This window comes from Rhipicephalus sanguineus, chromosome 5 (assembly GCF_013339695.2).
Source record: "Rhipicephalus sanguineus isolate Rsan-2018 chromosome 5, BIME_Rsan_1.4, whole genome shotgun sequence".
In the NCBI taxonomy this organism is placed as follows: Eukaryota; Metazoa; Arthropoda; class Arachnida; order Ixodida; family Ixodidae; genus Rhipicephalus; species Rhipicephalus sanguineus.
Window position 1 is genome coordinate 8927518 of NC_051180.1, and position 15601 is coordinate 8943118.

Below are 15601 nucleotides of genomic sequence, written 5' to 3' on the forward strand. Positions count from 1 at the left end.
TCAGCAAACTCTAATGCTCTTTGGTGACTGCCCTTTTAATATGAATCACTGGATCAATTGGACTTGCTATTTGGCCCTGGCAAACGCATTTGTGATTCTGTGTCATCTGAGGATCCTCAGTAGAAAGCTACTATTTACCCATGCACTGATTAATTCAGACTTGAAGAAACCATTTTATATTTACAAGCACAATGATCATACGATAAAACCTCATTAATTTGGATTTCACGTTACAGAAAAAAATGTCCGAATTAACCGAATGCCAAATTATCGAGAGTATCAAGAAAACAATAAACAAATGTCTAGGCTTGTGCAAATGTTAAATTTTAGGTTCGAAGTGAATTCGAAGCGAATAGTGATTTGGTCAAATAATTTCGAATTGAATTCGAATAGTATATATCACATATAAAGAAAAATGAGCACATTTGTCATGACCCAGCTGACTTGCACAAAATTATTTTTTAGTTTAAACATGGCATGTGCAAATGTCATTCTTTTTGGTTCAAAGGAAATGGAAGCAACTTTGAATGGTAGCAGGATTAGACTTCGGTAAAATGCAAGTGATAACCTGTAAGATATGTTATGTTTTAAAATTTACTATAGTTATAGCATATAAGCCGGTATAACGGGCTTTTAAACTTAAAAAATGATGAATTGATGTGAGGGTAATATGTCCATTTAACTTTGAAGTGGGGCTTCGAGGCAGTGAGGATTTTTCCTGCAAAGGTGTATTCACAGTACAGCACCCCTCCACTGCAGTGAAACCACCTTTACAGGGGAGTTACATGTGGATTAATATACACCTATTTGTTCATTTTGAATACTTCGAAATTTCCAATAATTTAAATTCGAATCGAAGTGAATTCGAATACTGTAATATTCATTGGAATATTTGCACAAGCCTAGTTTTTTCCAAAGCAGTTTCAAGCACTGGCGTGGCTCCGTGGCAGGACAACTACTTGCCATGCAAAGGCCTGAGTTCGAGTCCAGCTTGCAGCTATGAAATTTATTATGCGCATTTTTCGCTCACAACCAACGACACTGACGCCGACACCGGAGCAGTGCTTCATTTGCCATTTTGCTCGCACTGCAACAAAGTTGGTGAGAAGCATGCATAGTAGTAAAAAATCGCACCTTTTCATATGATGATGCACGTGTTTCACTGCTGTATAGGGGCTTGGAAATTGGAGGGAGAAGACACTGAGCACCTGCCTCACCAAAAATTTGTGTCTAATATAGGAGACGTAGCATAAAACAATGCTTGACAACATCTAGCTGCCTAGCACTCCCTTCACAGTCAAGCGTATGCTCCCTCTGAATAATATTCCTGGCTGTTGTATGATATAAAGTTATAAGGCTTTTGCCGTTACAAGTGCCTATTCCTTGTACTAGGTGGCGAAAATTATTTTTTGTGCAGAGCATATGCATAGTCACTGCAGCAAGTTTTCTCCACTGTACACACACAGTTTTGTGAACTAAGTTTGAGGTAATACTGACATTTTTTTGTTCTAGTGAAATCTTGAGCACTATAGTCAGATACAACTAAAGAAGTCTGGAGAAGCCCCTCCCAAACAGCCGAAGCGCGGCAGCCGGTTGCCTCCGCGACTAAAGAAATGGTCCCACTCATGCACTCAGCAATGTTTGCCGAAGGCGGGGTCACCGGCAGTTCAGCTCATGAGGTCAGGCCGGAGTGCACGCCTGTTGGTGCAGGCTTGTGAGGAGGAAATGCCGCGGACTTCTGAAGTTGTATCCGACTATAGTAGTTGCATTTTGCATCTTGTGTGAACATGTTGGTAGATGTCACACATTATGGAGGAGTGCCTCGAACCAATCTATGGTTGCATGGTGGCTTTTCGATGCTTGCTTTTTTTTAAGCTCTGTGGCTACCTTGGCAGATGGTGGCATCAGAGCCTTGAGTGGCCTGCCAGAAATGCTCCTTTTTGTATTCTTTTCAGGTTCTGATCGCCTGGTGTCAAAGACACAGCTCACCTCTGGGGAGTGGGAGGTGTCTGAGAAAGATGTGAGTGCCTTTTTATTTTAGTGCCACAGCTGCCATTCCGTCGGAATTATCTGATTTTCCAAATTAATGAGGGCCATGCTAATGAGCTTTTACTGTAGTAGAAATAGTATGAGTATATCAGCTGTGCCTCTTATGCAGATGACATAGTGTCACTGGAACAAAATGAAATACAGTCGAACCCGTTTATAATGAACTCGAAAGTGTCGCGAAATGTGGTCATTATATCAGTAGTTCGCTGTATATGGACTCGCCCTTAAAAACGTGCGCAAGCCGTTTTTTTAAAGATGATAGTCTTTCTTGGGGAACTTAAACGCAGAAATTTTGGTCTGTCTGTCTGTCTTTCTGTTTGTCGGCACGTCACTCGATTCAGCCACCTGGCCAAAGTTGAACCACTTGCCTAAGGGCCAGCCATCTTGAACGGCTGACTAGGTTCATACTTGTGTACATTGTTGATCAAAAAGCAAACATTACGCATATCTGAGGCGCAACATCACTAGGTAAGTATTAGGTGGTGGGTTCCTTTAATAGAAAATACATAGATACGTAATTCTAGAGACCCTGGTTTCTTAAGCTGCGCTGAAAATGCGACTGCGCTGAAAGTTGCCTTCCTCCATGCCCTCTGCACGAGCTCATTGTTGTGTTTTGGTTTCGGTTCAGTATTGCACTGTACGAATGCCATGGGGCGCCGCTCTGGCATTCCTGTTTTACCCAGGCGACGTGTAAATAAAGGAGTGTGTGGAGAGTACTCGTTGAGTGCGGACGTTTCTTCTTAACTTAGCATCTGTCCTGAACTTAGCGTCTGTCCTGTAACATAGCGCCTGTCCTGTACATCAGTGTTCCTTCTTAGTCCTTGTCGATTTTCGCGCTAGCCAATTTTGAAGACATAATGATTTTTAAGGCGCAAAGCAGGACAAACACAAGAAAGGACACGGGACGGAGCGCCACTAACAACTGAAGTTTATTCGCAGAAATTCACATATAAATATATGTCGTCCTCAGCGCGTGCGCAGAAAGTTGTATTGCCATCAATGGGGGCGGGATAAAGCATGTTCAATGAACTTTTTCTCTGATTTGTACAATACTATAGACGTGTCGCTGACGCACATGTCACCTTTTTTATCGATAAAAAATGCTTCCATTAATTCTCTGGCAGTTTGGTCTGAGCTTTTAGCGATAACCCGCACGTCAGTAAATCGCGGTCCACAAGAGTTAACGGGCACTGCCTAATGTGCTTAGGTAAATTGGGGCCCTGTTTATTTTGCTCTACATTTCGTTCGTGCTCCCTGATTCGCTCATTTAGGCATCTACCGGTTTGTCCAATATAGGAGCAGCCGCACGCAAGAGGAATCTCGTACACTACCCCTTCAGCACATTTCGTGTAGGATAGCCCATGTCGAGTTCCACAGCCTCTTACATTCTGAAGGTCTTTTTCTTTTTCTTTTCCTATTTAAGAGCAAAGCCCTCCGAGCTTCCTGGGCGCAGAAAAAACGAGCGGAACACCATGTCTGCTCGCAACCTTTTTCAGGTTATGGGCCAACTTGTGCACATACGGCACGGCCACCGGTCTGACCTCTTCACGAGGGACCTCAGCAGCGGCCCTAGGAGCCCTTTTCTTCATTTTTTGCAAGAGGCTTTCAGCGACTCCGGTGACGAGCGAGCCAGGGAACCCAGCTGAAGCCAGCCTGACCAATTGGTTGTCGAAACTAGACTGCATCTTGTGAATACACGACTTTCTGACGGCGGATTCCAAACATAGCGATGCGATTCCCCGTTTAACTAACTTTGAATGACAGTAGTCATATGGCAGAAGCGCCTTCTTTGTACGAGGGGCATACCCCCAACAGACCTGATTGGCACAAAACACAATTTGCAGATCTAAGAACTGCAAATGATTACCATTAGGCAGTTCACTCGTAAATTCCAAGCCTTTTCCATGTTGTCTGAATAGCGATAAAATCTGGTCCACAGCCTCATCGAAGTTAACGCTTCCTTCCTTGGTTAAAATGATCAAAAAATCGTCCACATACCTAAAAACTTTAAGAACAGTGTTAGAAGGTAAAAGCTGCTGCAAGACCCGGTCAATTTGTGAAAGGAAAATATTACATAAAACAGGCGCGACACAGGATCCAATGCGTATACCGGTTTTCTGCAGATAAAACTGCTCGTCAAATGCGATAAAAGTCGACTTCAGGTAAAAGTTTAAAAGGTTTAAAAAGTCATCAATGGAAAGGCCAGCAGTGTTTTGAAAGGAAACAGGGTCATTTCTTTCAATGCACTCTCGAACTGCAGCAAATAAGGCTTCATGTGTAACAGAATAAAATAAATCAACCACATCTACAGAAAAGGCCCGTCCAACATCATCGTTTGCATGGAAAAATTCACACACATCATCGGACCTTTCGTTAAGAACGGGTCGTCTACGTTTAACATGCGCAAGTGTTTCAACAGATAAAGGCTCAGCTGGTTCTGCCATGAACCCTTCTCGGTAACGATTGCTCTAAACGGCAAACCATCCCTATGCGTTTTTACTGAAAAGAAGACTTTGAGTGCGCTACTTTTACATTTGTTGATTCCTTTAGCGAGGTTGTCCAAGCCGAGGCGCTCACACAACGCCACAGCTTTGCTTTTAACCTTCGTGGAGTTAACAGGTATGGGTGAAAAATTCTTATTAACTGCCTGGCCAGCTCTTAGTTTAAAGTCATTATCAGCCATAACAACAAACCCACCCTCCTTATCAGCTTGGAGCAATGTTAAACAGTTTCTGCTAAAATAGGACACGATACATCTGGTGGACATTTCCTTCCCACGTGCAGGCTTCGGAAAACCTGATTTTAGAAGGCAGTCTACTCCTTCTAGCAGGCACTTTTCTCGCTGTTCTGCTTCTGCTTTCCGAGCGATTCGGCGATTAACGGCGATCAGTTCGTGAGGGGTAACCTTTGGTTCTAAACCAAACTTGGGTCCTTTTTGAAGCACCGACGACACTTTCTCAGGTAGGTTAATATCCCCCACAATCACTACATCACTTCCTACTTTCGTCTTGCTCTTTCTAAGGAGCTGACAAGCTGATAAGGAGGGTGGGTTTGTTGTTATGGCTGATAATGACTTTAAACTAAGAGCTGGCCAGGCAGTTAATAAGAATTTTTCACCCATACCTGTTAACTCCACGAAGGTTAAAAGCAAAGCTGTGGCGTTGTGTGAGCGCCTCGGCTTGGACAACCTCGCTAAAGGAATCAACAAATGTAAAAGTAGCGCACTCAAAGTCTTCTTTTCAGTAAAAACGCATAAGGATGGTTTGCCGTTTAGAGCAATCGTTACCGAGAAGGGTTCATGGCAGAACCAGCTGAGCCTTTATCTGTTGAAACACTTGCGCATGTTAAACGTAGACGACCCGTTCTTAACGAAAAGGTCCGACGATGTGTGTGAATTTTTCCATGCAAACGATGATGTTGGACGGGCCTTTTCTGTAGATGTGGTTGATTTATTTTATTCTGTTCCACATGAAGCCTTATTTGCTGCAGTTCGAGAGTGCATTGAAAGAAATGACCCTGTTTCCTTTCAAAACACTGCTGGCCTTTCCATTGATGACTTTTTAAACCTTTTAAACTTTTACCTGAAGTCGACTTTTATCGCATTTGACGAGCAGTTTTATCTGCAGAAAACCGGTATATGCATTGGATCCTGTGTCGCGCCTGTTTTATGTAATATTTTCCTTTCACAAATTGACCGGGTCTTGCAGCAGCTTTTACCTTCTAACACTGTTCTTAAAGTTTTTAGGTACGTGGACGATTTTTTGATCATTTTAACCAAGGAAGGAAGCGTTAACTTCGATGAGGCTGTGGACCAGATTTTATCGCTATTCAGACAACATGGAAAAGGCTTGGAATTTACGAGTGAACTGCCTAATGGTAATCACTTGCAGTTCTTAGATCTGCAAATTGTGTTTTGTGCCAATCAGGTCTGTTGGGGGTATGCCCCTCGTACAAAGAAGGCGCTTCTGCCATATGACTCCTGTCATTCAAAGTTAGTTAAACGGGGAATCGCATCGCTATGTTTGGAATCCGCCGTCAGAAAGTCGTGTATTCACAAGATGCAGTCTAGTTTCGACAACCAATTGGTCAGGCTGGCTTCAGCTGGGTTCCCTGGCTCGCTCGTCACCGGAGTCGCTGAAAGCCTCTTGCAAAAAATGAAGAAAAGGGCTCCTAGGGCCGCTGCTGAGGTCCCTCGTGAAGAGGTCAGACCGGTGGCCGTGCCGTATGTGCACAAGTTGGCCCATAACCTGAAAAAGGTTGCGAGCAGACATGGTGTTCCGCTCGTTTTTTCTGCGCCCAGGAAGCTCGGAGGGCTTTGCTCTTAAATAGGAAAAGAAAAAGAAAAAGACCTTCAGAATGTAAGAGGCTGTGGAACTCGACATGGGCTATCCTACACGAAATGTGCTGAAGGGGTAGTGTACAAGATTCCTCTTGCGTGCGGCTGCTCCTATATTGGACAAACCAGCAGATGCCTAAATGAGCGAATCAGGGAGCACGAACGAAATGTAGAGCAAAATAAACAGGGCCCCAATTTACCTAAGCACATTAGGCAGTGCCCGTTAAGCTCTTGTGGACCGCGATTTACTGACGTGCGGGTTATCGCTAAAAGCTCAGACCAAACTGCCAGAGAATTAATGGAAGCATTTTTTATCGATAAAAAAGGTGACATGTGCGTCAGCGACACGTCTATAGTATTGTACAAATCAGAGAAAAAGTTCATTGAACATGCTTTATCCCGCCCCCATTGATGGCAATACAACTTTCTGCGCACGCGCTGAGGACGACATATATTTATATGTGAATTTCTGCGAATAAACTTCAGTTGTTAGTGGCGCTCCGTCCCGTGTCCTTTCTTGTGTTTGTCCTGCTTTGCGCCTTAAAAATCATTATGAACGTTCACCAACTTGCCCAACAAAAAGTTCTCCTAAATTTTGAAGACGTTTCTTCTGCTTCGCGCCAAACCGCATGTTCGGGCTGGCCGGCGTCCCCGCCGGTCGCGTTGGTCACCAACGGTCTTTGCCTGCTGCTGCGCCGGGACACCAGCCCGCAACACAGCACTCATGTTTCCTGACGTATTGCTAGATGGCATCCATATCTCACGCAGCGCCTCTTTTATCGGCTTTAGACGACATTTGCAGCGAAGCACGCAGATACGCGGCCAATTTTTTTTTTTTTCTGTGCACCTTTTATAAAGTGCTAACAACACCTCCAGTGACAAGCTAAACCTTTTTGCGTCGTGAAGCGACGCTCTATACGTGCTCACGAGTGAATTAACCGCCTTTGCAATGAACTGACACCGTTTCACCGAAGTGCGGTACCGCCACGTGGACCCTATACTCCCTGGCCAGTTGCGGGCAGCGTGTCGCCTACTCGGCTCACGGAGTCACTGCCGGGCCGCTTGCTGTGTGCCATATGCGTGCGTTTGTACGTTCTTTGTGTCTGCTTCACTACGGACCGTGCACGGGTGCGGCGAGTAGCTTGTTCGTTCAATGCGGCAAAGACAAGCATTTTGCAAGAAACGCGCACTCTACGTTTCCGTGATGCTCTCGTGGCCTTGCACGACGATGTGCAGCACACTTGAGTTGTCACCTAATCGAACACGCAGTATACGCTCCCTGTCAGTGTATCAGTGTTTCTCGGTGCCCGCGCCACTCAAGAACAGTGAGCTACTTTCGTTTCTACAAAGCGACGCGCACTTTAAAGCGGTCTCGCGCAACACGGTGGCGGTGAACTTGCTAACGGCAGCATGGCACGCTCGTACTGCCGTCGATCCGCACAGTGTAAGGCGTACGCCACATGCGCAGCCAAGCACATATCTACAGATGTCTGTGATAAGGTTGTCGGCTATAAGTCATAATGGCACGTTCATCGACGGCCGCCACCTTGCCTTCGCTCTTTTCTGATGCTTATCCGCGAAGGCATCGCCGCAATCACGCGGAAGTCGTAATCACCGATCGACCGGTCTCTGCCATTGCCGAAAAGACGGACGACCTTTTGTGGCACATTGTGGCGTCGACGAATTTAGGGACTCAGTGAACCTTTATGCGATGGAAAGTTATTACGGTTATCACTTGCATTTATGACTTCTTGCGTTCAAAGGCATTGTTTGGTTCATTGTAGGCAGTCGTAGCTGCAGAGAACGGCATCAGGAAAGGTTACCGTGCAAAAGCTGACCGCAAGGCTTCATGCTGCCTCCTATTTTCTTTTTCCTCACTGCAATTCTGCCACTGAAGTAATGGCTGGAAAGTGAGCGACCTCGCTCGCAGCATCCAAAATCTGCGCGTGGTGCTCGGCGATCTGGGATATCTTAGTCGCGAGTAAACTGGAGCAAGGCACGCGTGAGCGCGGGCCCCTCTCATGCTTTAGAAGGCCAGTTTTAAGTTCTTTTCGCTTCATATGCACCATATTTTTACCACGACTGTGTCTGAAGTGTTCGTTGTAAAAGTAGGAGGCTTTGAAAAATGTTCGCTGTATGTGGACGCAGCTTCGATGGTTAGCATAGGAAAATTGTAAGTGCACCCAAATATGGTTGTTATAACCGGTAGATCGTTATATGTTGGATCCTTATAAGTGGGTTCGACTATATCAAAGGGGGGCACACACCATATTAATTGTGAATATCGTCGTGAAATAAATAATCATCAGTTTGATTAATCAACAATCAACGAACCTATGGTCATCAATTTGATTTGGACGTCTGTGCTAAAATAACTGTCTACCCTCATATACAGTAGACTCTCGGTGATACAAATCAGGGACTGAGAATCGATTTTTCTCGATCCAGTTTTTTACGGCGCAACAGAAAGCTCACCCTTCGTAGCGTTATTAGCTGTAGCGGTTGATCCCAAAAGCATGTGATTATTTTATAAGCAGTATTTTTCGATCTGAAAAGCCTCTAAAAATGTACAAAGGTGTCCTCAAGGAACGCTGTGAAGTGAAGCGATAGCGATGCCGATAGCCCTCCTCGCAAACTGTTCATCACGCTCAAGGTTCTGCTTTCACAGGAGTGAGTGAAACTGTGGTTAACCACCTTCATATTGACATTTTCAACCGTTTTTTAGTATGAAAAGTAGGTAGAATAAGTTTTCCAAACGCTTGTCATCACATGAGGTCCCTTTACCGGCTCGTGAGCCAGGTACTTGTGGCCTCCGCAATTGCAGGAGCTAATCATAGAGGCCGCGAGACACCCTTCGTACTTCTCCAACTCGTCGGCAGGGGCCGCTAGGCCCTCAGCTAACAACATTCATGCACTTATGAACTCATGAACATCGGATCACATGTCAAGCGAAGGTGGCACAAGGCATATCTGCATGTTTTAAACGGGCCCTGCAACACTTTTCCAAGTAACCATCGAATGGCCTCATTAAAGGTGCTTATTGCCTGATGAATCGACTGCCACGAAAATTTTTAGAACCTGTCAAGTACAAGCGGAGCTACTGAGATTTTTGCACGCTGCAATTGCTTTCTCTCTTCTCTCGTCCCGACGAACACGCTGGAAGCTAAGCAGGGAGGATGGCACGGAGGAAGGAAGTTACGTCATGACCATTAGCACTTTTTCTTTTTTCTCTTTGAATGTGCGGCTTACTTTCAGTGTGATCGCAAGTGCGGAAATGCGGGAACATGGCGCTCTCTTGGCGGCCACGATAACTATGCAGCTCATGATGCTCTTATAAGCTAACGGCCATGAAATTGGGTATATGGCGCGGTCGTTTGGGTATATGGCATCATTTGTAGAAAGAAGAGGGAACGATTTCCAGCTGACTTTGAGAATTAATTGTAAATTCCAGGCTTCATGCTGCGCTATAATGTTTGGCTTGCATGTTCTCGGGAACCGCGACTACCAATCGGCAACATTTTGTGACCATGCCGAAAAAGTATTGCTGGGCCAGCGCCTCCTTTATCTTTCTGTGCCTGGGTGAATGAGAGGAGCGCAATGGGAACCGGCCGTCAGCGTTAGTGCGGCTTTTAGCCGCCACCCGAGTAGACCCCACGTTGCGTCATCGCTCACAGAAACGAATGCCGTGGCTGCATTCGAAGCTGCTATATGATTCAGTTTTCGGCTGTATTCGCGTTGTTTAAAGTATAATGAAAACTTGTAAACGGGAATCATGAAGCACTTGTTGTTCTGGGCAACCAGCCTATTTCAAGGGCATGTGTCAGTCGAGGCTATTTGATCGAGAGGATCGCTCATCGTCTGCTAGGCTAAGAAAGGGAAACTTCGAAAGGCTTCGTGCTACAAATGGGTGGTTGCCTGGTTTCCCTTTCTTAACCCTTCCGCCACCTTGCGGGATTCCGCAGAACTGATTTTCAATATGTCTGCTAGGCTGATACCGGAGAGCGCATGCCAGTGATGCACTGAAGGTTGTTTTGTCACCGTTACGTTCGCTTGACTGAGAGTCGGTTTTTGACTGTGTGAAAGTTGATTTTTGAAGGCAGCAATTGCCAGGAGCTAATACTGAAAGCTTGGGCGCTTAAAGTTCTCTGATGTGTGCTACCGTCTGCTGGTATAGCACACTGTATGCAAGCCTGAAGTTCATGCGCTAAATAACACGAAATGTCACTAGACTGTATTACAAGCTGCCACCAGCGGCGCCAGCGCGAAGTTGGCGACGGGAATGACAGCAGGTTAGTTTGTTCCGTACGTAAGCAGAGACAGTGAAGAGATTAGAGACGTGTGAAAACAAAACAAACAACTTTGCTCTAGGGATATTGCAGCACAAGAAATCTAATACAACACTTAATACAAACTCACAAACTACATACAAACTTAAGTCAGCTTACAAGAGAGAAGGGTTACAAACTACACAAAACTAACAAACACTACAACTATTGATGTGAAAGTTCGAAGATATAAACTGGTGAAGGCATACGTGTTATGACCGGCGGCGTTGAGTCCACGACGATCGGATGCATCAGAGTTCTGGCACAACTGCGATGTCGGTGGTGTTGCAACGCTGGTGTTTCCGGGAGGCTAGTGCTTGAAGGCGATCTCGGGCAGGTTGAGCTAACCTGAGACGAAGTTCTGATGTCTACGATGCAGATGGTAATTTCTCGTCACAACTAGACGAACGGCTAAGTTTAGGTGGCCAGCCGATACAGAGCCACACTAAAAAAAAATCACTGCATATCCACGGGGTGAATGATGATGAGTCAGGCGAAGCTCCGGAGGAAATCATCGGTAAACCGTGAAACTATTCCGCGAAATTCACCCAGTACATCATATAAAGAGTGTGAAACACCGCAGTGAGGTTATTATCGAACCAAAGTCGATCACACATGTCGCAACTGTGGCCAAACGAATGAGCAAGAAATTCCCGCTCGAACCGCGCGTCGGCTCCTTGAATGTGAGACCGCTGGCGCCGCTTCCCGCGCACGTGCACCATCAAGGTCTGCCAGACACCGCGCTCGCTTCGCCGCTGCTTCTCGGGCTCGCACCGCGGGATCCTGGCGAGCCGAGCACGAGCCGCCGCAGCCCTCCGTGCCCGCCGCCCGCTTCGTCCATGCCCCACCAACGATCCGACACGTACGGCTACGATCCAGGAGACTGAGAGAGGCACTTGTTCCCCGCAACCCAGGCACAGCCCGCGCAGCAGCCGATCGGAGAGTAGCGGCACTTCCACCGCCATCTAGTGGCGATTCACACAAGCGCACTATTGCACACACTTCTATTGGACCAACACAGATTGTGTACAGTGCCATCTAGAATATCATCAGTCAACTGCAGTTTCTATGTACTTCTATGAGACAGCGCCATCTATTATACTGTTCGGGAGATACTGCCGGTTATGCCTGACATGGGACAAGGTTAGACTAAGAGGAGCTACGCCCCTAAAACTTCCAGAAGGGATACTTGTTGATCTGCTTCTACACCATGTTGGTCAGCAACTAGACTGCTTAGCAGGGCAAAGTCCTGCGCTTAAATCATCCTCCGTGTCCCCTCATTCTTTTCCTGGGGGAAAAAGGGACCTCTACATGGGTCCAATCATGCGCGTTTCATTGTTAGAAACTCCACCTTAAGAATATATTGACCACACCCCTTTTTAATTAGGAGAAGGTCCTCAACTGAGCGAGGGTGACAATTTGTTTGGGCGCTCTCATATGGCTTGTCCACCAACAGTTCTTTCTGACCGTGGGAACGGTCAGTTTGCCCAGTTCTCAGCCAATGCGTCTCGTAGTGAAAAGCTTGTTCGGAGTACCTCGCGGCCTTCCAAGATCATGCCAACGCTGCCGTAGGTACAAAAGAGGAAACGTCCGTGGCGACGTTCGGCGAAGAACACCCCATTCAGCTCTTCCCCGCTCTTTTTTCGTGAGTACGCAGCTCCCGTCGGTCAGCGGGGGAGTGCGGCGCCGGTTAATTAGCCGTGACGCCGGGTCGCAAAAATGGCAGCCCGTGACAGACTGCTTCCAGGGATATACGTGACCACCCGTTCTCTTCGTAAAGCTTTTGAAAATTACATTTGTTGCCACCGAGCGAAAGCAACAGCCAGTGCAAGGAAATGTGGAACTATGCCAAGTGATTCCGCCATTTCAGAGCTTAAAACAGTTAAGTCGTGGTGGTATGAAAAACAAACAAAAACAGCTGCATATGCTGCGCGCTTCCTGCAACACAGGCCGATGTGTGTGAACAGACACTATTGTTCAAGTCTAATGTCGTAGTGCAGACTCTCAACTTGAGCCAATGTGATAGGCGTGGAAAATGCGGCCTCTTGTGAGTTGCTTGAGCTCGTCTTGGTATTTGTTGACGGATTGTAGCCTCAGTATCTGGCTCCTCAGCTCTATTCGTTTTCTCTTCCATTTGGCCTCTTTGGTAGTGAGCGAAGTAGAGGCCGAATGGCTGCCGACCTGGACGATTTTGTCGCATGGGGCAGCCTGCTCAGCCTTGTGCACACATTCATTATGACAGTGTACGTGATGATTGTCGGTTGTTTCGCCGGTAGCGCATGTGGTGTCCATGAGCTCTGATTCTTCAGCTTCGGGACCTAATGTCACCGCTGCACATGGCGGCGATCACGAGGCAGCGTTCCTACTGGTACATGCATTCGTTGACTGTTCGGACACAGCATGGTCACGTTTAGTGATATTGCCGTGCTTGGTTCACTTGTTACCATGGGCTGCAAAGGTGAAGGGCAGTCTGCAAAGACTGATGCTACTGCATCCATCTTATATTCTATGAAATCTTTTGGTCGTAAATGACGACTCCCACCTAATTACTGCAAGCCACCTTTCCCAAACACCAGCGGCAGCTGGAATTTAATGGAACGACAGCCGACACCCATCAAACGCGAAAACTGACCGTCGGCGGCGTCAACACGAGTGATGTAAGAAATGATCATTACGTGATGACGTCATCATATGATGTCACATATCATACAATTTTGTGACATCATCGTGACATCTCTTAATGTGACGTCATCATATTACATCTTCGCTTGGTCTAAATGAGCCGGTCACGGAGACAGTGCATAACCGGCTGAGGTGCAGAAAGCTTGCACTGCCTCCGATCCTTGAAGCTGTAAGAAAACCACGTTAGGTACAGAAATATCAGAGGGAGGCAGGGGATGTTCAATGCATTGACTGGAGAAAAAAAGAAAAAAGATGGCCTTCGCCTTTCAGTCGTCTTGAGTTTTCTTTTTCTTTATCAATAAAGGAAAATAAAAAAAAAGACAATTGTGATTTCTTTCCGTTTCATTTGCAGAGTGGAACACACAACAGTATGACATTCTAAGGCATGCGAATGACGTGGTTGCAATAGCCTGAAATAGAATGTAAAACACGAATACTATCAAACTCGACTGCAAGTATCGAACCGGGAGCACGGCCTGACAGACTGCCTGCGGAATACGTACGGTGGAGATAGAAACGCGAACATGGGTGGCATCTACACTCTTTGCTGCTTCGCATTTATTTTCAAGTGGTTGCAGCATGGATGATTGATAAAAAGACAGAGCCATCGATGAAACAATGAAAGACCATCTAGCATCTTTTTATTGCCACCCCAGTCAGAGTATGATGAAAAGCGTGCCACTTTGTTGGCACTTCTTTCCATCCCCCTGTACGTGTGAAAGCTTGCTAGAAGCACGAATGAAATTAAACTCGGATGCAAACATGAATTTGTGAGCTTCGTAACACGCGCAACCGTTCAGCGCCAGCTTCCCGTGGTCTACTCGCACAGCGCCACCACGTGGCAGTGGCAAGCAGACGTGGAGCGCGCGCTCAACGGCCCGAGGAGGGGCTGGCAGGGCCCCTTTAAGTTAGAAAAGATTATAATAAAAAAAGTTTACTTCATTTTAGCGCTAATATAGAGACATTTAACAGTGTACAGCAGTAAAAGGCCACGTGCCCACCATAAAGTGCATCTTCACATTTTTGCCGTCTGAGGCGTCAAAAGTAATATTGAGTGAAGAAATAAAAATATAAATCCACGTTTAACGAGAAAAACAGGGTTCTTTTTAGACAATACAATAGACAATCTTTCCATTAGTGGGGTTATCTCAGTTTGTGTTCTGAGCGATTCTCTGTCCCTGGGGGAGCGAAAATATTCATATCACCTGAAATTTCGTATCACCAAAAAACTAGCAACATTCGTTATTAAACCACGATACATGCACAAAACATTTATTGCCATCAAGACAACTCGCGTATGTATTTCTGGGACACACGGCACAGCTGGCTGCCACGAACGTGCACATCAAAGCTTCACTTAAGTCCAACTGAAAACTGCTCCAACGTAGTCATAAGCAAACAACTGGAACACCGAAACACTTCATGCCTTTTTATGACTTTCTTGCCTTTAATCTGTCACTGCATTAGCCGTATACCTTCTAAGCTGTGTAATCGGTATCGATGATCGTGCTAATAGCGATGGCGGTTTTTTGCGTGGTGGTTGCGGCAAACAATAATTCCATTTTCGTTCTGCGTGCGCTGGCCGTGCACGTTCCTTCAGAACTACGTCGTTGCTATCTATGATCGCATTTACCACGGGTTTGTCCGCAGCATTTGCGGCAGGCGGCATCGCTTTGACTCGGTGAGCGTTGGATGTGCGTGTACTTTTGGAGTTTTGTCGTCACATACATGATCGCGTTGATAGTGACTGTGGCTTCGTCCACAGCAGTTGTGGCAAATGATAACCACAGCTCTGACTGCATGTGTGCTGGCCACGCGCATGCTTCTGAAGCTTCCAGAGCACACTTCTGTCGGCCATTGCTCGATGGTTTCGGTACCCAAGTTCTTATCAACCGTCGCTACCCTGAAAAGCATTCAGAACATCCGAATTTTTGCTCATTGGACACAAATGAATTCAGTTGGGGAATATTACGAATTCGTTTCGGACCAAAATTTGTATCAGGCGGGTTCTTATCACCGAGATTCTACTATATTCAGAGAATCTATGCAAAGTTGAGAAATTGAAAGTAGCACCGAAAGTCATGCCAAATTTGGCAAGACTACATTGTGCAGGTGTGCAATTGTGGAAGCATCGCCTCCGTACCTTTTCCTTCATAACGAAGAATAATTGTCTGCGACCATAACAGCAGTACCTCCATAAAGTAGTCTA

The 15601-nt window shown here is 46.1% G+C and overlaps 1 protein-coding gene across 2 annotated transcripts in view; it reads left to right on the forward strand.

Moving 5' to 3' along the window:
- LOC119393181 (dipeptidyl peptidase 9) overlaps positions 1-15601 on the forward strand; it is an 86692-nt gene that overhangs the window by 39207 nt on the left and 31884 nt on the right. For both annotated transcript variants that reach the window (XM_037660019.2, XM_049416135.1), the window contains exon 10: positions 1956-2020. In XM_037660019.2, the coding sequence (XP_037515947.1) occupies positions 1956-2020 (65 nt within the window). The remainder of the gene's footprint in view (positions 1-1955; positions 2021-15601) is intronic.